This window comes from Heterodontus francisci, chromosome 26 (genome assembly GCF_036365525.1).
Source record: "Heterodontus francisci isolate sHetFra1 chromosome 26, sHetFra1.hap1, whole genome shotgun sequence".
Lineage (NCBI taxonomy): Eukaryota > Metazoa > Chordata > Chondrichthyes > Heterodontiformes > Heterodontidae > Heterodontus > Heterodontus francisci.
The window spans coordinates 52,906,724-52,932,086 of NC_090396.1; the positions used below are offsets into that span (position 1 = coordinate 52,906,724).

The 25,363-nt window shown below is 43.9% G+C and overlaps 1 protein-coding gene across 1 annotated transcript in view; it reads left to right on the forward strand.

Moving 5' to 3' along the window:
- Positions 1–25,363, forward strand: part of gaa (alpha glucosidase) — a 68,455-nt gene that overhangs the window by 32,292 nt on the left and 10,800 nt on the right. The window contains exons 8-14 of the mRNA XM_068058236.1: positions 4,919–5,050; positions 6,327–6,437; positions 12,950–13,063; positions 13,841–13,925; positions 14,130–14,247; positions 15,292–15,425; positions 24,272–24,423. Of these exons, the coding sequence (XP_067914337.1) occupies positions 4,919–5,050; positions 6,327–6,437; positions 12,950–13,063; positions 13,841–13,925; positions 14,130–14,247; positions 15,292–15,425; positions 24,272–24,423 (846 nt within the window). The remainder of the gene's footprint in view (positions 1–4,918; positions 5,051–6,326; positions 6,438–12,949; positions 13,064–13,840; positions 13,926–14,129; positions 14,248–15,291; positions 15,426–24,271; positions 24,424–25,363) is intronic.

Consider the following 25,363-nt stretch of genomic DNA (forward strand, 5'->3'; position numbering starts at 1 on the left):
ACTTCCTGCCAGTGGAAACAATTTCACCCTAATTATTTTATCAAAGCCCCTCTTTTAAATTTCTCAATCTTCTGTGCTGTAAAGCCAATCACATCTTCTGTCATCTCTCTGCGTAACTGAAGTCCCTCATCTCTGTACCCACTCCAAGGCCTTGACATGCTTACTAAAATGCGATGCCCATAATTGGACACAGCACTCCAGCTGATACCTAAGCAATAATTATTGAAGATTTCAGAAATAAATTGCACTTTGTAACGTATGTCACTGTGTACCTTTTCTGAACACAGGCGCCATATATCCAGCTTTCTCTCACTCAAGTACTCCTGAATGTTATGCCCTTGATTAAGATGTGACGCCCGCTGTGGCTCCTCTTGCAGTATCAGGACATTAAAACAGTTTTTTAAAAAATAAAGTTTCAATCCATAATCACTAAATATTTAAGATCATTAAATAAAAAGTTGTTTTCCTGTGTTAAAGTCAGTCTCATACATAGTGATTCTGGGGTGAAATGTTTATAAATCTGTTGCTTAAACAAACAGACACAACAGGGATAACAGCAATAATGCCATCAGATCCTTGTTACAGTATATTGTAATAATTCTGGCCATTGCATATAGAAGCCATGGTTGGACAACAGAGAAAAGTGGAAAGTGAAATACAAGTCTGATGGACATCAAAAAAGTTTAGTTAGTTAGCCACAATCAATGCTAGAATCTAATATATTTTTGATCCCCAAACAGTTCCCTAGAATATTTCTTAAATTGGCTATTTTGAATTTGGCAGGATCTGACTTCTTCTTTGGCCTCCTTGTCTCGGGAGACAATGGGTAAGTGCCTGCAGGTGGTCAGTGGTTTGTGGAGTAGCGCCTGGAGTGGCTATAAAGGCCAATACTAGAGTGACAGACTCTTCCACAGGTGCTGCAGATAAAATTGGTTGTCAGGGCTGTTGCGCAGTTGGCTCTCCCCTTGCGCTTCTGTCTTTTTTCCTGCCAACTGCTAAGTCACTTCGACTCGCCACACTTTAGCCCCGCCTTTATGGCTGCCTGCCAGCTCTGGCGATCGCTGGCAACTGACTCCCACGACTTGTGATCAATGTCACAGGACTTCATGTCGTTTCTGCAGACTTCTTTAAAGCGGAGACATGGACGGCCGGTGGGTCTGATACCAGTGGCGAGCTCGCTGTACATTGTGTCCTTGGGGATCCTGCCATCTTCCATGCAGCTCACATGGCCAAGCCATCTCCAGCGCCGCTGACTCAGTAGGGTGTATAAGCTGGGGATGTTGGCCGTCTCGAGGACTTCTGTGTTGGAGATACGGTCCTGCCACCTGATGCCAAGGATTCTCTGGAGGCAGCCAAGATGGAATGAATTGAGACGTCGCTCTTGGCTGACCTATGTTGTCCAGACCTCGCTGCCGTAGAGCAAGGTACTGAGGACACAGGCTTGATACACGCAGACTTTTATGTTTCGTGTCAGTGCACCATTTTCCCACACTCTCTTGGCCAGTCTGGACATCGCAGTGGAAGCCTTTCCCATGTGCTTGTTGATTTTTGCATCGAGAGACAGGTTACTGGTGATAGTTGAGCCTAGGTAGGTGAACTCTTGAACCACTTCCAGAGCGTGGTCACTGAAATAATAACATTATTGCTTTATGGGTAGCCAGCCAATCATATTGGAAGCTTATCAGCTTATTTTATCCGTCAGTCTGTTTCTGGTTCATTTCTTTAAATGGTCTACCAATAGTGATTTGCAGTTATGAAAAGTATGTGTCCACCCAATCTTGCTGGGCGTCCACAAGCCTGAAGGTTGCAAATATATAATATGTGGCTACTGCTATCACATTGTTGAGCTGCTCCTAGTCCTTTTTCTCCCAACACCACAGCATGCGCTCCTTGGGAATATATCTCCCATTCTATTACCTTCTTGATTTCATTGATTTTGATTCCAGTTAAGTTGCTTTGCACCTCTGACTGCACCAACATTGTGAGGTAAGCTGTGTGTCTATGCTGTAGTTAAGAAGATGATAGCAATGCTCTCTCTTTCATGGAGAGTTATGATGCTCACTGGATCACTTGTGAGGAGGCTCTGATACCTGCTGTTTGTTTAGTTTGGGTTTAAACCCAGATTGTTGGTTATCAAATGATGAACTAGCCATTATCCTCCTTGGGGAGTGGGTAAGGTTAATGGCATCTCCTTGGAGTTGCGTTTCCTCCAAGGTGACACACCTAGCAATGGAAGATTGTAATGAAATCAACTTTCTGAAACAGAGTAATTCAGTAAAGTGTTCCAGGCACTGTTTTTTGTTTTTATTTGTTTCATGGGATGTGGGCGTCACTGGCAAGGCCAGCATTTGTTGCCCATCCCTAATTGCTCTTGAGAAGGTGGTGGTGAACTGCCTTCTTGAACTGCTGCAGTCCATGCCCACAGGGTGTTAGGGAGGGAGTTCCAGGATTTTGATCCATCGACTGTGAAGGAAGAGTGATCTAGTTCCAAGTCAGGATGGTGTATGGCTTGGAGGGGAACTTGCAAATGGTGGTGTTCCCACACGTCTGTTGCCCTTCCTCTTCTAGAAAGAAGAGGTCGTGGGTTTAGAAGGTGCTATCAAAGGAGGCATGGTGAGTTGCTGCAGCTCATCTTGTAGATGGTACACACTGCTGCCACTGTGCATCAGTGGTGCAGGGAATGAATGTTTATGGTGGTGGATGAGGGTGCCAATCAAGCAAACTGCCTTATCCTATACAGTGTCGAGCTTCCTGAGTGTTGTTGGTGCCGCATTCATCCAGGCAAGTGGAGAGTATTCCGTCACACTCCTGACTTGTGCCTTGTAGATGGTGGACAGGATTTGGGAAGTCAGGAGGTGGGTCACTTAGTGCAGAATTCCCAGCCTCTGACCTGCTCTTGTAGCCACAGTATTGATGTGCCTGCTCCAGTTCAATTTCTGGTTAGTGGTAACCTCCAGGATGTTGATAGTGGGGGATTTAACAATGGTAATGCCTTTGAATGTCAAGGGGAGATGGTTAGATTCTCTCTTGGAGATGGTCATTGCCTGGCACTTGTGTGGCACGAATGTTACTTGATGATGGAATAGCCAGCTTGTTTGATTAACAGGACTTGAAAAGGTTGACTACAGACTGGACATCCTGGAAAAATGACATCCTGTGACAAAGGTAAACTTTGGCTGCTTGTCCTTCTCAACCTTTGCAGCCTTTGACACGGTTGACCAAACCTTCCTCCTTCAATGCCTCTCCACTGTCGTCCAGCTGGGTGCTCTCACCTGCTTCCATTCTTATCTGTCTAATCGTAGCTAGAGAATCACTTCCAATGACTTCTCTTCCTGCTTCTGCACTGTTACCTCTGGTGTTCCCCAAGGATTTATTCTTGGCCCCCTCCCATTTTTCATCTACATGCTGCCCCTCGGCAACATGCTCCAAAAGCACAGCATTAGTTTTCACATGTATGCTGACAACAGCCAGCTCTACCTCATCACCATTTCCCTCGACTCCTCCATTGCTACTAAATTATCAGACTGCTTACCTGACATCCAGTACTGGATGAGCAGGAATTTCCTCCAGTTAAATATTTGGAAGACTATAGCCATTGTTTTTTGATCCCCACTTCAAACTCCATTCCCTAGTTACCAAATCCTTCCCTCTCCCTGGCAACAATTAAGCCAGTCTGTTTGCAACCTCGGTGTCACATTTGACCGAGCTTCCGACCTCATATTTGTGCTATCGCTAAGACTGCCTATTTCCACCTCCGTAACATCGCCCAACTGCCTCTGCCCCAGCTCATCTGCTGAAACCCTCATTTATTTCTTTTGTTACCTCTAGACTTGACTATTTTGATGTACTCCTTGGCTGGTCACCCATGTTCAACTCAGTAAATTTGAGATCATCCAAAACTCTGCTGCCGATGTCTTAACTCGCATCAAGTCCCGTTTCCATATCACTCTTGTGATCGCTGACCTACATTGGCACTTGGTCAAGCAACGTCTTAATTTTAAAATTCTCATCCTTGTTTTCAAATCCCTCGATGGCCCCGCCTCTCCCTATCTCTGTAATCTCCTGCAGCTCTACAACCCTCCAAGATATCAGCGCTCCTCTATTTCTGGCCTCTTGAGCATCTCTGATTTTAATTGCTCCACCATTGGTGGATGTGCCTTCAGTTTCTAGGCCCCAAACTCTGGAATACCCTCGCTATACCTGTCCACCTCACTTTCCTCCTTTTGAGACTCTCCTTAAAACCTACCTCTTTGACCAAGCTTTTGGTCATCTGACATAATGGCTCCTTCTGTGCTTGGTGTCATACTTTGTTTTATAATGCTCCTATGAAGTGCCTTGTGACATTTTATTACATTAAAGGTGCTACATCAATATAAGTTGTTTTTTTCCCCCTCACTCTGATTCAGATATCTTTGCAAGCCACGGTTGTGTGGGTAGGATAGTATGGACAAACATTGGAAAACTTTGTGCTTGGGGTCTTTAAGACTTTGTTCTTGCCAATCTGGGTTTAATGTATCTCAAGTTAATTAAGCGGACTGGCATTACGTGGAAAAAGTGTGCATTTCCTACCAAGCAAATGTTCTCTAACTGTATGGATTTTTTTTTTGTAAGTTGTGTTTAGAAACCCTTGAGCATAGTGATGGGTTAGTGCACATATCCAGCAGTTTTTGGCAATAACAAAAATGATGAACCTGCAGAAGTCACCATGAGAAAAATCATTTATACCTCTGCTACAGGTAGAAAAAGTTGGTTAAAGCTGCAACAGTATTCTCTTTCTCCTGTAAGATGGTATATATTTATACTGGACATGGAAGAATGAATAGTGCAGTACAGAAAACTGGGTTCAAAGTATATGGATTCTGCATTACTGATTACCAGGATACAGAACTGTTCTTTTAGTTACATTTCCTTTCTGCAGGATGTACAGTGGAATGATCTAGATTACATGGACCAAAAAAAGGACTTCACGTACAACTTGCAGTACTTTGGAGACTATGCACAGATGGTGAAAGAGTTCCACCAAAAGGGCTTGAAATACGTCATGATCGTGGTGAGAAGAAAATAAATGCAAATTATTTAATAATCAAAAAGTATTTTAACCATTGATTTGATTCCTGCATTAAGAATGAAAATTTTCATGTTTGACATGAAGTTCACTAACATTTTAAACTGGGTATCAATGTTGAATTTCTTCCAGGGCTACTCTTCTATTTCCTTTTATTTCCCACATCAGTGCAGTTATTAATCTGTACATACTGCAGATTTTTCCAGAGTATGAGGTTGTGAAGCCGTGGTGAACTGATTTGGATTACTTATTATCTGTATGCATCATGCTGGGGTTGAAACATTCCATTCAAGGGTCTAAGGCATGTGTTTCCTGTGAGGTTGGGGAAGGGAGGGGGAATTGTCATCCATATCTACAGAAAATTAAAGGGTAGAAACTGGATTATAATGAATATAATGTGTAATTCATAAACACATTTACGAAGCTCATTAACACCATCAAATAGGTATAGCTCACGAAAACCAAGTGGCAGACAAAAAGTATGGCAACAATTCTGAGCAGATCTGAACAACTTTGCCTGCTCATTGGCAAAAATATTCTTACTTTCTGTCAAAATTGGGATGGTAGTCTCTAACAGTGCATGCACTGCTGATGTGTTCAAGAAATTCCCTTAGGATGCCTCACTACAAACAGAAAATTAAGTTGTAACATTTTTCCAATTATGGAGCTTTACTATTAATGATGCATGAGATGTAAGAAATTGAGAATGTAAAATATTGATTCTTTAGGGAAGCCAAATCTTTCCTGATGCTACTTTTATGATTTTTTTCTTCGCCTATATTGTGAACTTAAACTGTTCGCTTCAGGTAAATGTTATAAATCAGATTTATGACCAAAAAGAGTGATTGCAATTCTATTAAAAATGTGGAGTTATTTTCATTGTTCAGTATGAAATACAGACAGCATTCTATAATGCAATATGGTTGTACTCCTTTTTTTCCCCTCTCAAAAGAATTCTGTTCCTTAAGACACCAATCCTGTTAGAGTTCAATTCTATGGATGCCAGCTGCTCTCTGGTACTTCAACCAAGTGATCATTCTTGGTGTGTGAACTGAGACTATTGAGAATTGATTGGTTGCAACATGTTTGAATAACCCTTGCCCAATGTCAACATATTTTCAAGTGCGCTCTTAACATGCCATAATAAATTGTTTTGTCACCTTGTTTTGAAGTTGGGTTCTCTCCATCGCAAGTGAGTCTCTCGATCGCAATTTTCTTTTAAGGGGTCTTAACACTGACGGCTTTTTGCTTTCCACTGTAGGATCCAGCTATCAGCAGTACACAGACAGCAGGGAAATACAAACCATATGATGATGGTGTGAAGAGAGGTGTTTTTATCAAAAATGAAACCGGCGAACCATTGATAGGAAAGGTCAGTACAGCAATGAGAAGTTTGGATTTTACATTTAAGTTTGCCATTAAATTTCTTCATTAAATTGCAAATTACAGTGTTATTTTGCCAAATCTCCTTCAAATGAAGAAATAAAAAAATCCTATAAAACTCCAGGGAAAAGCAAGTTATTTGCTGGAAATACCCTTCATAGTTCTGAATATCAACTGCATGCTCACAAATAAGTATGTTGAATGTGTCTCAGAATAGCACCTTTATCCAAAAATTTTATTCATCCTCGAGAAGACTATTAATTTTCAAACTCTGCTAATTCAGTACCTGTGTGTGGGTGCAAGTGCAGTTCTATTAGCCTATATTGTCATTAGTTTTGATTGTTCAGTCAGTTTATTGTGAAATTATTTTTGAATGTGTATCTCTCTGGTACAATCACTTAAAAATAATATTGTACAACAGACACAATCATCATAAAGCATCTCTGAATTGGAGATATATCTTATCCTTTTTAAACTGTCGAAGGAGACGTACAAATGACCATCAGGCATGCACAAAAACACCAGTGTGTACAGCTTAATATAACCACAGAACCACAGACAAATTATGGCACAGAAGGGGTCCATTGTGTCCCCCAGCCGAAAATCTAGCTGCCCATTCTAATCCCATCTTCCAGCACCTGGTCCGTAGCCTTGTAGGTTACAGCACTTCAGGTGCATGTCCAGGTACCTTTTTAAATGAGTTGAGGATTTTGCCTCCACCACCGTTCCTGGCAGCGAATTCCAGACACCCACACCCTCTGGATGAAAAAGGTTTTCCTCATGTCCCCTCTAATCCTTCTGCCAATCACCTTAAATCTGTATCCCTGGTAATTAACTACTCCGCTAGGGGAAACGGGTCCTTCCTGTCTATCTAGGCCCTCTAAATTTTGTACACCTCAATTAAGTCACCCCTCAGTCTCCTCTGTTCTAAAGAAAACAACCCTAGCCGATCCAATCTTTCATCATAGCTGCAACTTTCGAGCTCTGGCAACATTCTTGTAAATTTCCTCTGTCCTCTCTCCAGAGCAATTATGTCTTTCCTGTAATGTGGTGACCAGAACTGTACACATTACTCCAGCATTTTATACAGTTCCAGTATTACATCCCTGGTTTCGTATTCAATACCATGGCCAATAAACGAAAGCCTGTGGACATGCACTACAAGGTCTCTCACTTCTTCTACCCCTCTCAATATCTTCCTGTTTATTGTGCATTCCCTTGCTTCATTTGCCCTTCCCAAATGCATTAGCTCACACATTTGGCACTTTTCCACCCACTGAACCAAACCATTGATATTGTTCTGGAGTCTACAGTTATCCTCTTCGCTATCAACTACACGGCCATTTTTTGTGTCATAAGCAAATTTCCCCAGTCAGGCCTCCCACATTTAAATCCATATCATTAATAATCAATAATAACTAGTTCATTGTGAATTCCTGTGATGAGGGTCAGGAATAGGAAACCTGAAGTTTAATTTCAGTTAAAATAAAATGTCTGTAGAATAGAATGCTCCTTTTTGGGCATCCAGTGTCATCATCAAACATTGAAATATTGAAAGGTTAGTGGCAGTGTAAATCTTCCTTAGGGCTGAATTTTACGAGCCCCTCAACACCATGGGTTGCGGTGGGGCGGGGGGGGGGCCTATAAAATTCTGTGGGGAGAGGCCCGCCTCAACCCCCAATGTCACGAAGGGCCCGCCACATATTACTGGCGGCGGGGGGGCCTTGGTGCATTCTCCCTGCAGCTTGGCGGTGGCACCCCAAGTAGAATATGTAAAACATTACTTACCTCTCCAGATTATGCCTCCCGCCTCCTCTTGCTCCACACTTCCACATTTTTTGTAGAACGGGCGGCCGTTACGTGCCATCCCGTTCACGAACAAAAAGACAGACGGGACATCAGAAGCAGGAGTACTGGACAGTAAAGGTAAGTCCAGATATACAGGGTTAGCTGTGCATTCTGGAAGGTAGGGGTGAATTACAGGGGTCTCAGCTCAGCATTCTGGAAGGGGGAATACAGGGGTCTCTGCTTTGCATTCTGGAAGGGAGGCGGGAGGTGGTCTCTGATTACTGGAGGGAAAGCTCTGCAGGCATGAAGGGAGGTACTGTGTACCCTCCCTCCGTTAACAGTGTATGCTCTGTGTTTGTTTGTGTGTGTGTGAAGGAGCAATTGCACTCTAGTCACCCTATGTGTGGGGAGGGTGCATGAAAGGGTAGGAGCGTTGAGGTTATATGGATGGTGGGGGCAATCGATGCAGCTGTAGGATCTTGATGTGCTCATGCTGTGCCACATAGTTGATCCATGAAAGCACCTGAGGTACCCGTCAACACCAATCCCTGCCCTGTTAGAACCTTTGAATAAATGAAGGATACAACTTTATTTATTACTTGGAATTGGGTCTGGGCTCATCTTACATTGTGTGATCCGCTTCTCCTGAGGATCCGTATGTGTCAGAGGCAAAATCAACAGGCAGGTGCCGTCCATGTAGAGGCCCCCGGTCATGAGCAGCAGCCCCTCAGGGGACTTCGCCATTATGGTCGCCATGCATCTACAAACCCCACACGACATGCCATCGGATGTCAGACCACCAGTGTCAGAGGCGATTGCACATGTAGAGATGGTGGTGATACGTCTGTGTCCTGCTCAACAATGACCTGCAGCCCATGGACATCCTATGCCTGTGGTCCTCAAGGGGACAGTGCTTCATTAGCCTAGCGCCTATGCAGCATTTCAGGGACCCACCGGAGACCTTTGTGGGGTCGCACAGTCAGCAGTGCACCGCTGCACCAGGGAGGTCACCGATGTCCTGCACCAGAGGGCCAGTGAGTATGTCCGCTACAGGACATACTGTCACTGCCAGGCCCAGAGGGCCATCGGTTTCGCTTACTTTTTTTATTCATTCATGGGATGTGGGCATCACTGGCCAGACCAGCATTTATTGACCATCCCTAATTGCCCTCGAGAAGGTGGTGGTGAGCTGCCTTCTTGAACTGCTGCAGTCCATTTGGGGTAGGTACACCCACAGTGCTGTTAGGAAGGGAGTTCCAGGATTTTGACCCAGTGACGGTGAAGGAACGGCGATATAGTTCCAAGTCAGGATGGTGTGTGACTTGGAGGGGAACTTGCAGGTGGTGGTGTTCCCATGCATTCCCATGCCCTTCTAGTTGGTAGAGGTCATGGGTTTGGAAGGTGCTGTCTAAGGATCCTTGGTGCATTGCTGCAGTGCATCTTGTAGATGGTACACACTGCTGCCACTGTGTGTCGGTGGAGGGAGTGAATGTTTGTTTGTAGTTGGGGTGCCAATCAAGCGGGCTGCTTTGTCCTGGATGGTGTCGAGCTTCTTGAGTGTTGTTGGAGCTGCTCCCATCCAGGCAAGTGGAGAGTATTCCATGACACTGCTGACGTGCCTTGTAGATGGTGGACAGGCTTTGGGGAGTCAGGAGGTGAGTTACTCTCCTCAGGATTCCTAGCCTCTGACCTGCTCTTGTAGCCACGGTATTTATATGGCTACTCCAGTTCAGTTTCTGGTCAATGGTAGCCCCTAAGATGTTGATGGTGGGGATTCAGCGATAGTAATGCCATTGAATGTCAAGGGGAGGTGGTTAGATTCTCTCTCTTGTTGGAGATGGTCATTGCCCGGCACTTGTGTGGCGCGAATGTTACTTGCCACTTATCAACCCAAGCCTGGATGTTGTCCAGGTCTTGCTGCATTTCTACATGGGCTGCTTCAGTATCTGAGGAGTCACGAAGGGTGCTGAACATTGTGCAATCATCAGCGAACATCCCCACTTCTGATTGAAGGAAGGTCATTGATGAAGCAGCTGAAGATGGTTGGGCCTAGGACACTACCCTGAGGAACCCCTGCAGTGATGTCCTGGAGCTCAGATGATTGACATCCAACAACCACAACCATCTTCCTTTGTGCTAGGTATGACTCCAGCCAGCGGAGGGTTTTCCCCCTGATTCCCATTGACCTCAGTTTTGCTCGGGCTCCTTGATGCCATACTCTGTCAAATGCTGCCTTGATGTCAAGGGCAGTCACTCTCACCTCACCTCTTGAGTTCAGCTCTTTTGTCCATGTTTGAACCAAGGCTGTAATCAGTTCAGGAGCTGAGTGGCCCTGGCAGAACACAAACTGAGCGTCACCAAGCAGGTAATTGCTAAGCAAGTACCGCTTGATGGCACTGTTGATGACACCTTCCATCACTTTACTGATGATAGAGAGTAGGCTGATGGGGCGGTAATTGGCCAGGTTGGACTTTTCCTGCTTTTGGTGTACAGGACATACCTGGGCAATTTTCCACATTGCAGGGTAGATGCTAGTGTTGTAGCTGTACTGGAACAGCTTGGCTAGGGGTGCGGCAAGTTCTGGAGCACAGGTCTTCAGTACTATTGCTGGAATATTGTCAGGGCCCATAGGCTTTGCAGTATCCAATGCTTTCATTCATTTCTTGATATCACGCGGATTGAATCGAATTGGCTGAAGTCTGGCATCTGTGATGCTGGGGACTTCAGGAGGAGGCCAAGATGGATCATCAACTTGGTACTTCTAGCTGAAGATTGTTGCAAGTGCTTCAGCCTTATCTTTCGCACTGATGTGCTGGGCTCCCCCATCATTGAGGATGGGGATATTTGTGGAGCCACCTCCTCCAGTTAGTTTTTTAATTGTCCACCACATCTGCAGCATCCCTGTGTAAACCATTAAAGGCAGCAGCTGAGTAATGGTGGTATGGCAATGATATTGCATACATTGGTTCTCCTGCAGGGCCATCAGTGCAAAGGGATGTGACATTGGCGCTACATGCTGACACACCTCATTCACAGAGAAAAGGACACACGTTGGTGAGGAACATTTAGTGAAAGACTTATTTACATTGCTGTGACACCTGTGAATTTCCATTTGTATCAGTGTGTTCTCTGTAAACCCTTGCGAGTGCCCCTTCTCAGTGCAGCCTCTGCGCTAGCAGCCTGACTGGAGGAAGGCTGATGATCTGATTGCCCTTTGGCTGTGGATGATTTTGACAGTCGTTCCCTGTGTGCACAAGGCCTAGAGGGCCCGGCTGTGCTCGTTCATCTTCTGGCATTGGCCCCTTTGACGTTGGATGGACCCACGGCTACTCACCTCCTCTGCCATCTTCAGCCAAGCTGCCTTGTTCAGGCGGGAGGGCCTCTTCTTACCGTCGCTGGGGAAAAGGAGAGTGAGCAGGGAGGTTTCGCTGAACTGTGGGGCCACCCTAGAGTACCCTCTGCCATCCTCCGTTTTTGGTGTGGTCCTTTAAATGCAAAGGTGACTCCACGATGTAACTGCTCTAACTTCTGGCTGCAAGGTTTGTCTTGCACATGTTTGAAAACCAATGCAGGACTAGTGAGGGAATCTGTGCTGTTGTCATGGTTTTTCATCTATTACACATTGACACATGTTCACGAACACTTTGCTTCTGCAGCAGCTGAACATAATTATTGGTGTAATATTTCTAGTTGGAAATGCAGCTAGAATAGGAACATATTTTCCTATTTACAAAGATCGTTTAATCGCAGTTACATGTATTTTCACATAACAGTTAGCAGAAAAATGAATACAGATTCCAAATGCATATTAGTCTGCAGTTTTTCACAGTCAGATGATTAGAAGCCCATAGTATGTAGATATTCATCAATTCTGGTTTTATTTCTGTTGTCTATTTGCCTTTTATGGTACATTTAAGTTTCACATCCTGGAATGTGCGAAATTAAGATTATTCACCCAGGTGCACCACGCCTACAAGAAGCAATTTAACACTTGAGTGGAAGCAGAGGATCACAGCTTCACAGGACAGCAGGGTAAGTATGTGGCACCAAAGCAGAAAGTGCTGGGGAAGCTCAGCAGGTCAGGAGGAAGCATCTGTGGAGAGAGAAGCAGAGTTAACTTTCAGGTCTGTGAACTTGGTCACAGACCTGAAAGTTAACTCTGCTTCTCTCACCATAAAGGCTGCCTGACCTGCTGAGTTTCTCCAGTACTTTCTGCTTTGCTGCCAGATTGACAACAGCCCCACTCTTCAACAGTGAGGTAAATATTTCTTTGGCAGCTGTCAGGAAGCAGGTGCTGGGGTGCTGCTGCACAGCTGTCAAAAGATCCCTCACTGTGCCGGATATCCTGCCTCTCCCTACGTAACGGGGGCAGGGGGGGCATTGCAGTGATGCTAATGAGCCCCCGCACGTAATATCGCGGGGGCTCGGCGGCCACCGCTCAGCCCTTATATTCTGTCATGACAATGTCTTCAGCCACTATTTCAGAAAAGGAAAAAAAAAATCATTCCTCACATCATTCTTTGACCTCTAAGTAACATTGCAAACAGTGCTGCATTGGAGCCAAGTTCCATGACAAATTGTATGCAAGACTGTCCAAACTTATTTCACATTACAAGCTGCAGACAGATACTCAGGCTAAACTGGATTTGAATTCACCACACAATCCAGACTCCAAAAGCATATTTAAATTATATTCTGGTCTGGTCTGTTTAGGTTTGGCCAGGTCCCACTGCCTTCCCAGATTTTACAAATCCAGAGACCCATGCCTGGTGGTATGAGAACATTAAGGAGTTTCATGATGAAGTATCCTTTGATGGGATGTGGATTGTAAGTATGCAAACTAACCTCATTCTGTCCTGTGGTGGAAGGCTTGGTAAAGTGAATACAATGTGCGTTAAATAGATACTTTGTAACTCGTACTCAAAATGCATTCTTAATTTGAAGTTGCATTATTCAAAATATATGGTAATTCAAATAGTTTTAGCACTGCTTTTCTACTTTGCCGCATTACATACAGTACTTCAAACTAATGGAAATACTTTAACATACAGAATGACTTTAAATTATCAGGCTGGACTGCATACACACAGTAAAATCCAGGTGGATGAGCAGTACTGGGGAACTGAGAGTATACAACCTGTCCTGCCCTTCAGGTAACTGGGTTCTGCCCCATTATCTGTACAGCCACAGACAAGTCTGTTATTGCTGTTAAATGGTACTATTGAAATATTGAAGGAATTTTTCTTTGTGGAAATAAGTCATGCTTTTGTATTTAAAATGACACTCCTTTCATCGCTTCTTGTAATAATGCAGCCTGTAGCCCTTACTACAAGGTCATTCCAGGTATGTTCAGCTGTGCACTGCCAAATCTGATGGAACAGTGAAAAATCATTTGGAACAAGCGAATATGTTGAACTGCATTATTTTATCTATTGAAAATGAAAAGTCTTCTAAACGTAGATCATAAACCTGTGCCGTAAACCAGCAGTGAGTAGGGGTGGTTGAAAGATGAGAGGTAAATGCATCTGTCTGGCCTGACTGAAGTGAACATTTTGTTTTAGCTGGCAATGCTGCAAAAATAAAAATAAACTGTTTGTTTCACAGGATATGAATGAACCATCCAACTTTGTTGATGGATCAATAAGTGGTTGTCCAAACAACAATTTAGAAAATCCTCCTTATGTACCAGGTATAAGCTATTTCATTTGCAAAAGCAAGAAACCTCCTCCCACCATGCCTTTCTGTACCATTTCTTTGCTGTGTTACGTTTTTTTTGCTTTTGCACAAGCTAGTTTATCTGATTTATTCATTTTTCTCAGATATCTGATTTTTCTGGGAAAGTTTTTAATTAGCTCACTATGAAAATGACTTGTTTTCTGTTTGTCTGCTGCAGGTGTGACTGGAGGCAATCTGAGGTCTCGGTCAGTGTGTCTGTCCGGAAAGCAATATCTGTCATCACATTATAACCTGCACAACCTTTATGGGCTGACTGAGGCCATTGCTTCCCACGAGTGAGTGACAGTTGAAACAGCAGTGCATTTGTTTTACTCGGCATGGATGTAGTAATCTTTGCAGCAGGACAAGGCTTTTTGAATGCTGAATATCTTTAAAGTTTGGAAAAGAAAATCTTTTGAACATAGTTGCTGGTTTTTCTCCAGTATGTTGGCCAAATAGATATTCTTGTGTGAGCTTTGAAGCTGAGTATTGTCAGACTATCCACTGAAGCTTGATCCTGCTCTCACTAAATGCACACGTCCAGCAAGAATCACTGGCAATCTGCAGTGGAAATCTTGGCATATTTTCTCCGCCCCAATCCAAGGCACTGATGTCGATTTGTACTATTGATCTGGCTCAGATAATCTGTCTCAGCACAGACCACTAACCAAACTAGAACCTTCCTAGTCTCAGTGGTTCAGCTACTCATGAAATAAATTCATTGGGTCATTGGGGGAAGCTCCTGACTGTGAAATAGCAGCATGCTGTGTACTGTCTAAAAGCCAGAGCCAACACATTGCCCCAGAATCTATTTTGGGTCACAGCATCTATTGCTATTCTACTTGCTTACTGTTGCATTTCTGACGCATCTGATTGACTCATCAGATCCTGATGTGGAATATGACCTGTGTGTCCAGTAATTCTGAAACAATCCCTGGGTGCTTCAGCTTTCTCCAAATCTCAGCAGTATAGTATCTGTATGATCTTGTAATGTTTGGTGTCATCTATGCAGTGAGGTTAAGAAGGCCCCACAAGGAGTATAAAAGCGCTGATGCCAATAGAGCCTAGTAACTGGATTTTTTATTAACAACAGCAAAGTAAGTACGGAGGAGGGATGCCAACAGCAACAATGGGAGTGTGTTGTTGCTAATCTTAAGACCATTACTGAACTGACTTATGCAACTTCTTTTACATTGAGATTGATGTAACATTGAAGATAGAAAGATGCACAAGTAGTTTAAAGATAACCATATCTCATTTGAAAAGAAAGTAGGCAGTAAGTCCATGGATGCATATTTAAGCCACCATTTATTTAACATTGTCTCCTTTTTAATGTCTAGTGCTTTGATCAAGGTGATAGGAAAACGTCCATTTGTGATTTCACGGTCTACATTCCCCAGTCATGGTCATTATGCTGGACACTGGACTGGGGACATCTCGAGCAGCTGGAATGACATGTATTACACCATTCCAGGTACTGAAATTAACATGGAGTTTTGCCATCGACCTGGAACATTAACCCTATTTGGCTTCTTCCAAGAAGGATAACTGACCTGCTGAGTGTATCCAGGGCTTTGATTTTATTTGTGGAGTTTCATGTCTCTTTCAAATGGTGTAAAGGACGGCCCAGTGGCGCAGTGGTTAGCACTGCAGCCTCACAGCTCCAGAGACCCGGGTTCGATTTTGAGTACTGCCTGTGCGGAATTTGCAAGTTCTCCCTGTGGCCGCGTGGGTTTCCACCAGGTGCTCCGATTTCCTCCCACAGTCAAAGATTTGCAGGTTGATGGGTAAATTGGCTATTGTAAATTGCCCCGAGTGTAGGTAGGGGAATTGAAGGGATGTGGTAGGGAATATGGGATTAATGTAGGATTAGTATAAACGGGTGGTTGATGGTCGGCACAGACTTGGTGGGCCGAAGGGTCTGTTTCAGTGCTGTATTCTAAACAAAAAAAAAAATAACTGCTAGGCTATAGTTTTATATTCCGGTGGTTGTGTTACCAGCGCGAGGGCTCAGTTGGTAGCACTCTCGACTCTGAGTCAGATGGTTGTTGGTTCAGGTCTCAGAGTCATAGAGTTATACAGCACAGAAACAGGCACTTTTGCCCATCATGTCTGTGCTGGCCATCAAGCACCTATCTATTCTATTCCATTTTCCAGCACTTGGCCCGTAACCTTGTGTGCTATGGCGTTTCAAGTGCTCATCTAAATACTACTTAAATGTGAGGGTTCCTGCCTATACCACCCCTTCAGGTAGTGTGTTCCAGATTTCAACCACTTTCTGGGTGAAAAATTTCTTCCTCAGATCCCCTGTAAACCTCCTGCCCCTTACCTTGAATCTTTGCCCCGTGGTTATTGATCCCTCCGCTAAGGGAAAATGTTTCTTCCTATCTGTGCCCCTCATAATTTTGTATCCTCAATCAAGTCTCCCCTCAGCCTTCTCTGCTCTAAGGAAAACAACCCTAGCCTATTCAGTCTCTGTTCATAGCTGAAATGTTCCAGCCCAGGCAACATGCTGGTGAATCTCCTCTGCACACTCTCCAGTGCAATCGCATCCTTCCTACAGTGCAGTGACCAGAACTGTACACAGTAAAGGCCTGCTCGGGTCAGGAGAAAGCACCCAACCCGAACCTGACCCAACCACAGCAGCCCTGAGCCCGACCCGAGCCCAGCCCGACCTGGATCTGACCATCGCTTGACTTACCTTCCAACTCGGAACCTCCAGGAAGCTGCAGCGCATGCGTGATGATGTCATAGTGACGTCACTCGCTCACTGTGCAGATTCCGTTTCGTCCTAGACTCCCAGCTCAGGTAAGTTTTTTTTTTTAATTTCAGTACTTAGCAGCAGAGCACTTATTGTGTGTGTCCGACCCAACCCCGAAAGCCGGACCCAGAAGAGGGGCCAGACCCGACCCAAACCTGACACGTGGTCGGGACCCGTCTGGTTCGGATCGGGTAGCAGGCCTTTAGTACGCAGTACTCCAGCTATGGCCTAACTAAAGTTTTATACAGCTCCATCATAACCTCCCTGCTCTTATATTCTATATCTCAGGTAATAAAGGCAAGTATCCCATATGCCTTCCTAACCACCTTTTATCTACCTGTGCTGCTGCCTTCAGTGATCTATGGACAAGTACACCAAGGTCCCTCTGACCTTCTGTACTTCCTAGGGTCCTACCATCCATTGTATATTCCCTTGCCTTGTTAGTCCTCCCAAAATGCATCACCTCACTTCTCAGGATTAAATTCCATTTGCCACTGCTCTGCCCACCTTAACAGCCCATCTATATCGTTCTAGGCTTTCCTCCTCACTATTTACGACACCACCACTTTTCATGTCATCTGTGAACTTACTGATCATACCTCCTATATTCACATCTAATTCATTAATGTACACTACAAACAGCAAGGGTCACAGCACCAATCCCTGCAGTACACCACTGGTCACAGGCTTCCACTCTCAAAAACATCCTCGACCATCACCCTCTGCCTCCTGCCACTAAGCCAATTTTGGATCCACTTTGCCAAATTTCCTTAGATCCCATGGGCTCTTACCTTCTTAACCAATCTCACATGCGGGACCTTATCAGAAGCCTTACTGAAGTCCTTGTAGATTACATCAACTGCCTTACCCTCATCTACATGTCTAGTCACCTCCTCGAAAAATTCAATCAAGTTAGTTAGACACGATCTCCCCCTGATAAAGCCATGTTGACCATCCCTGATTAATCCCTGTCACTCCAAGTGGAGATTAATCCTGTCCCTCGGAATTTTTTCCAATAGTTTCTCTACCACTGATATTAGACACACTGGCCTGTAATTACCTGGTTTATCCCTGCTACCCTTCTTGAATAATGGTACCACATTCGCTGTCCCCCAGTCTTCTGGTACCTCTCCTGTGGCTAGAGAGGATTTGAAAATTTGTGTCAGAGCCCCTGCGATCTCCTCCCTTGCCTCACATAACAGCCTAGGATACATCTCATCTGGGCCTGGGGATTTATCCACTTTTAAGCCTGTTAAAACAGCTAATACTTCCTCCCTTTCAATGCTAATTTGTCCAAGTATATCACAATCCCCCTCCCTGATCTCTACACCTACATCATCCTTCTCCATAGTGAACACAGATGAAAAGTAATCATTTAAAACCTCACCTACGTCCTCCGGCTCCACACACAGATTGCCACTTTGGTCCCTAATGGGCCCTACTCTTTCCCTGGTTATCCTCTTGCCCTGAATATACTTGTAAAATGCCTTGGGATTTTCCTTTTATCTTGCCTGCCAGTGTTTTTTCATGTCCCCTCTTCGCTCTCCGAATTACTTTTTTAAGTACCCCCCCACCCCCCCACACTTTCTATACTCCTCTAGGGCCTCTGCTGTTTTCGGCCCTCTGAATCTGCCAAAAGCCTCCTTTTTTTTCCCCTTATCCATTCCTCTATATCTCTTGACATCCAGGGTTCCCTGAACGACTTGGTCCTACCCTTCACCTTTATGGGAACATGTTGGCCCTGAACTTTCTCTTTCATTTTTGAATGACTCCCACTGGTCTGATGTAGACTTTCCTACAAGTAGCTGCTCCCAGACCACTTTGGCCAGATCCTGTTTTATTATATTGAAATCGGCCTTCTCCAATTCAGTACTTTTATTTCCGGCCCCTCTTTGTCCTCTTTTCATAACTACATTAAATCTTAGAGTTATGGCCACTAACCCCGAAATGCTCCCCCACTGACACTTCTACCACTTGTCCGGCTTCATTCCCTAGGATTAGGTCCAATACCGCCCCTTCTCTTGTAGGACTTTCTACGTACTGGCTCAAAAAGCTCTCCTGTATGCATTTTAAGAATTTCACCCTTTTTAAGCCTTTTGCACTAAGACTATCCCAGTTGATATTGGGGAAGTTGAAATCCCCTACTATTATTTTTACACCTCTGAGATTTGCGTGCATATCTGCTCCTCTATCTCTCCTTGACTGTTTGTTTGTTTGGAGGCATGTAGTACACTCCCAGCCAAGTGATTGCTCACTCTAGGAGTTGAGTACAAAAGTCAAGCCTGACACTCCAGTGCAGTACTGAAGGAGTGCTGCACCGTCAGAGGTGCCAACTTTCATATGAGACATTAACCTGCGGCCCCACCTGCCTCCTCAGTTAGACATAAAAGATCCTATGGCACAATTTGGAAGAAGATTAGGGCAGTTATCCCTAGTGTCCTGGTCAATATTTATCCCCTCAATTAACATCACAAAAACAGATCATCTGCTCGTTATCACATTTCTGTTGTGGGAGCTTGCTGTGCACAAGTTGGCTGCTGCATTTTCTACATTAAAACAGTGACTATACCTCAAAAGTACTTCATTGGCTGTAAAGCACTTTGACATGTCCTGAGGGTCATGAAAGGCACTATAAATGCAAGTCTTTCTCTGATAATTTCAAAATTTGCAGATGATATGAAACTTGGAAGCACTGAACTGAGGAGGATAGTGTACAACTTGAAAAGGACATAGATTTGTTGGTGGAATGGATGGGCAGACAAGTGGCAGATGAAGTTCAAAGCGGAGAAGTTGAAGTGATTCATTTTGGTAGGAAGAACACGAGAGACAATATAAAATGAAGGGTATAATTCTAAAGTGGGGTTTAGGAGCAGTGGGACTTGAGTGTATATATGTATGTCATTGAAGGTGGCAGGACAGGTTGAGAGAGCAGTTAATAAAGCACATAGTATCCTAGGCTTTATTAATAGGGGCATAGAGTACAACAGCAAGGAGGCTATGTTGAACTTGTATAAGACACTGGTTCGGCCTCAACTGGAGTATTACATCTAATTTTGGGTACCGCACTTTAGGAACAATGTGAAGGCATTGGAGAGAGTAGAAAATATTTACGAGAATGGTTCCAGGGATGAGGACCTTCAATTATGAAGATAGATTGAAGAAGTTGGGACTATCTTCCTTGAAGAAAAGAAGGTTGAGAGGAGATTTGATAGAGGTATTCAAAATTATGAAGGGCCTGGACAGAGTAGATAGGAAAAAGCTGTTCCCATTCGTGAAAGGATTAAGAATGAGAGGGCACAGATTTAAGGTAATTGGCAAAAGAAGTAATGGCAACATGAGGAAAAACATTTTCATGCAATGAGTGGATAGGATCTGGATTGCACTGCCAGAGAATGTGGTGGAGGCAGATTCAATTGAGGCATTCAAAAGAGAATTAGATAGTTATCTGAAAAGCAAGAAAGTGCAAGATTATGGGGAGAAGGCGGGGATGTTGCACTAAGTGAATTGCTCATTCAGAGAGCTGGTGCAGACACGATGGGCTGAATGGCTACCTCCTGCGCTGTAACAATTCTGTGATTCTTTAAGTCAGTTAGCATAAACTGTTAATAGAGAATCGTCAAGGCTGTAGAACAGAGTAGTGATTTGGATAAAAATTAATAAAGTGGGTCAGGAAAGGACAGAGAGCTTAACGAAGGTAATAGTGACTAAGGTGACATCAGGGAAAAGAAAAAAAAAAATAAAGCTAAAGGCACTATATCTGCACAATGCAATTGAAACAAAAAAGATGAATTAATACTACAGATAGAAATAAATAGGTTTGATCTAATCTCCATTATAAAGACCTGGTCGCAAGGTGACCAAGGTTGGGACTAAATATTCGAGGATACATGACCTTTAGAGTTCAGCAAAATGGAAACGGAGGTGGGTTAAAGGATAAAGGATCAGATAAAGACAGTAGAGAGAAAGGATCTTAGCTGAGAAATCAAAATGTAAAAACAGTTTGGGTGGAGCTAAGAAACCACAAGGGGCAGGAAACACTGGTGGGAATTTATAGGTCCCCTAACAGTGGTTTTAGTTTCCAACAGAGATAAATCAGCAAATAAGTGGTACGTGTAACAAGGATAATCTAGTAATAACGGGAGACTTGAATCTTCTTTTAGACTGGCTGGAGAGACTAAAGCTTGGGCGGTGCGGGTGGGGATGGGTGTCATAGTATCAAAATAAGGGGCCTGCCATTTTGGACTGAGCTGAGGAGAAATTTCTTCACTCAAAGGACTGTGGATCTTTGGAATTCACTACCCCAGAAGCGGTGGATGCTCAGATATTGGGTATGTTCAGAACTGAGACTGATAGAATTTTGGATGTTAAGGGAATCAAGGGATATGTGGTTAGCGTAGGAAGGTGGAGTTGAGGTAGAAACTCCACTATGATCTTAATGAGTGGCAGAGTAGGCTTGAAAGGCCAAATGGCCAACCTTTGCTCTCTCTTGTGTTCTTGTATGCTACCATGATCTGTTAGTTGTGTGATTAATCAACCAACTTTCTCCTTTACCTCTAATAAATGAGAAGCTATGAAGTTTGGAGGGGAAGCACTGACATTCTTGAAGTTTTTTAGTTTTCCGACATTTAGTAGTAAGATTTAAATATGCCTTCTAATGTCACAGTAAAATCAACACTATTGTGAACTGTATAGATATCACTATTAATGGAGAGATATGAGAACTGTCTCGCCGACCTGTCTGGCTAGATGAGTCCTGAAGGAAAAAGTTTGTGTTCAGCCCAATATAGGACATATCTTGTATTTTCATGATTTTGATTTTTCTCTTGCTGTGGAATTTTTCTGTGGAATCTATGAACCAAGTAACTTTTCTAGCTGGCAGGCAGCTTCCAGCCTCTGTCTGTGCTGCTGAATGCTGGCCACTAGGATACGCATGACAGAACTGCAGAATGATTCTCCTTTTTTTTTCATTAATTCCTGTTGCCTGCACATATCTCCACTGTAGGGAAGCTGGAGATACAAACCTATGTGTGATTGAACACATTCTAACTCCAACATGCTGTAGGTATGATGCCACCACAGAACAAAGCTTTTATAATGAAGCCTATGATTTTTAATTGTTCAAAGAATAAAGAACTGTACAGCACAGGAACAGGCCATTCGGCCCTCCAAGCCTGCGCTGATCTTGATGCCTGCCTAAACTAAAACCTTCTGCACTTCCGGGGACCATATCCCTCTATTCCCATCCTATTCATGTATTTGTCAAGATGCCTCTTAAACGTCATTATCGTACCTGCTTCCACCACCTCCCCCGGCAGCAAGTTCCAGGCACTCACCACCCTCTGTAAAGAACTTGCCTCGCACATCCCCTCTAAACTTTGCCCCTCGCACCTTAAACCTATGTCCCCTAGTAACTGACTCTTCCACCCTGGGAAAAAGCTTCTGTCTATCCACTCTGTCCATGCCGCTCATAACTTTGTAAACCTCTATCATGTCACCCCGCCACCTCTGTCATTCCAGTGAAAACAATCCACGTTTATCCAACCTCTCCTCATAGCTAATGCCCTCCAGACCAGGCAACATCCTGGTAAACCTCCTCTGTACCCTCTCCAAAGCCTCCACATCCTTCTGGTAGTGTGGCGACCAGAATTGCACGCAATATTCTAAGTGTGGCCTAACTAAAGTTCTGTACAGCTGCAGCATGACTTGCCAATTTTTATACTTTATGCCCCGACCGATGAATGCAAGCATGCCGTATGCCTTCTTGACTACCTTATCTGCCTGCGTTACTACTTTCAGTGACCTGTGGACTTGTACGCCCGGATCTCTCTGCCTGTCAATACTCCAAAGGGTTCTGCCATTTACTGTATACTTCCCACCTGCATTAGACCTTCCAAAATGCATTACCTCACATTTGTCCGGATTAAACTCCATCTGCCATTTCTCCGCCCAAGTCTCCAACCGATCTGTATCCTCTGACAATCCTCATCACTATCCGCAACTCCACCAACGTTTGTCGTCCGCAAACTTACTAATCAGACCAGCTACATTTTCCTCCAAATCATTTATATATACTACAAAGAGCAAAGGTCCCAGCACTGATCCCTGCAGAACACCACTAGTCACAGCCCTCCATTCAGAAAAGCACCCTTCTACTGCTACCCTCTGTCTTCCATGACCGAGCCAGTTCTGTATCCATCTTGCCAGCTCACCTCTGATCCCATGTGACTTCACCTTTTGTACCAGTCTGCCATGAGGGACCTCGTCAAAGGCTTTACTGGAGCCCATATAGACAACATCCACTGCCCTTCCTTCATCAATCATCTTCGTCACTTCCTCAAAAAACTCGATCAAATTAGTGAGACATGACCTCCCCTTCACAAAACCATGCTGCCTCTCGCTAATAAGTTCGTTTGTTTCCAAATGGGAGTAAATCCTGTCCCGAAGAATACTCTCCAATAGTTTCCCTACCACTGACGTAAGGCTCACCGGCCGATAATTTCCTGGATTATCCTTGCTACCCTTCTTAAACAAAGGAACAACATTGGCTATTCTCCAGTCCTCTGGGACCTCACCTGTAGCCAATGAGGATACGAAGATTTCTGTCAAGGCCCCAGCAATTTCTTCCCTTGCCTCCCTCGGTATTCTGGGGTAGATCCCATCAGGCCCTGGGGACTTATCTACCTAAATGCTTTGCAAGACGCCCAACACCTCCTTTTTGATAATGACACGACCGAGACTATCTACACTCCCTTCCCTGGACTCCTCATCCACCAAGTCCTGCTCTTTGAATACTGATGCAAAGTACTCATTTAGTACCTCGCCCATTTCCTCTGGCTCCACACATAGATTCCCTCCTCTGTCCTTGAGTGGGCCAACCCTTTCCCTGGTTATCCTCTTGCTCTTTATATACGTATAAAAAGCCTTGGGATTTTCCTTAATCCTGTTTGCCAATGACTTTTCATGACCCCTTTTAGCCCTCCTGACTCCTTGCTTAAGTTCCTTCCTATTGTCTTTATATTCCTCAAGGGATTCGTCTGTTCCCAGCCTTCCAGCCCTTACGAAATGCTTCCTTTTTCTTTTCGACTAGGCTCACAATATCCCGCGTTAACCAAGGTTCCCGAAACTTGCCAAACTTATCCTTCCTCACAGGAACATGCTGGTCCTGGATGCTAATCAACTGACGTTTGAAAGACTCCCACATGTCAGATGTTGATTTACCCTCAAACAGCCGCCCCCAATCTAAATTCTTCAGTTCCTGCCTAATATTGTTATAATAATTAGCCTTCCCCCAATTTAGCACCTTCACCCCAGGTGAAGGATATCCTTATCCACAAGTACCTTAAAACTTATGGAATTATGGTCACTGTGCCCGAAATGCTCCACTACTGAAACTTCGACCACCTGGCCGGGCTCATTCCCAATACCAGGTCCAGTACGGCCCCATCCATTTTCATTAGTGTAGTCATATTTATTGGTAATCTATTGTACCACTGAAGTTTGAAATATTGTGAAAGATCAAAATATAAAACCCTTTGTGTATCATATTATGTATTTCACAGCAATAATGTTGTTTAACATGTTTGGGATTCCTCTTGTTGGAGCGGATGTCTGTGGTTTCCATTGGGGCACCACTGAAGAACTCTGTGTGCGCTGGATGCAACTTGGATCTTTCTACCCGTTTATGCGGAATCACAATGACTGGAAACAGCCGGTTAGTCCTTGAGCAGCCACTAAATATTGTAGTTGGTTTAAAGACTCTCATTTTAGTTAATTGTTCCAAAACATTAAATATATAGTGCTGTAGAATGTAGAGAGTGAAATTAAAAGATAAATTGTTGGACTTCTGCCTCGCAGTAGAGCATTTAAAAATGTTTTCAGCTAGTCTGAGATGTTTCTTAATGGAAAAGTACTTTTAACTGTCAAGTAGAAGTTTACCATGTATTGTCCTTCAATTTGTAATTAGAATTAGAACATTACAGCACAGTACAGGCCCTTCGGCCCTCGATGTTGCGCCGACCTGTGAAACCATCTGACCTACACTATTCCATTTTCATCCATATGTCTATCCAATGACCACTTAAATGCCCTTAAAGTTGGCGAATCTACTACTGCTGCAGGCAGGGCGTTCCACACCCTTACTACTCTCTGAGTAAAGAAACTACCTCTCGCATCTGTCCTATATCTATACTTGGTACAATGCTAATCACTTTTCCATGAAACAAAAACAGTATAATGTCAGCAGAAAATTTTTTTCATTGTTTGTTGTTGCTATTTGAGGGTGAGAATTTCTCCCACAAACTCCACAATCTGGGCTACAGACATTTTCTCATCCGTCAGTAACCGCTTCATGATTGGAGGCATTGCTTACCCACAAAGCAAGCAAAAACAATGCAAGGTTTCCTTTTTTAGATAAAGATGGGAGTGGCAGGAGCCCATGATTTGAGACTAGAAACGTAGATGCTAAGAGCTAAATTTTGGATGAGATTTCTGCTTCTTAAATGTAAATTATTTTTAGCCTTAAAATTTCAATTTGTCGATCGCAACTGCCATTTTGCTTGAGTCACGGCAAGGTTTGATGCCACATAAATGAGAATACACAGTGGGGAGAGGCCTTGAGAAGGAAACGAGTTAAAGTTCTGATCAGAGACTGG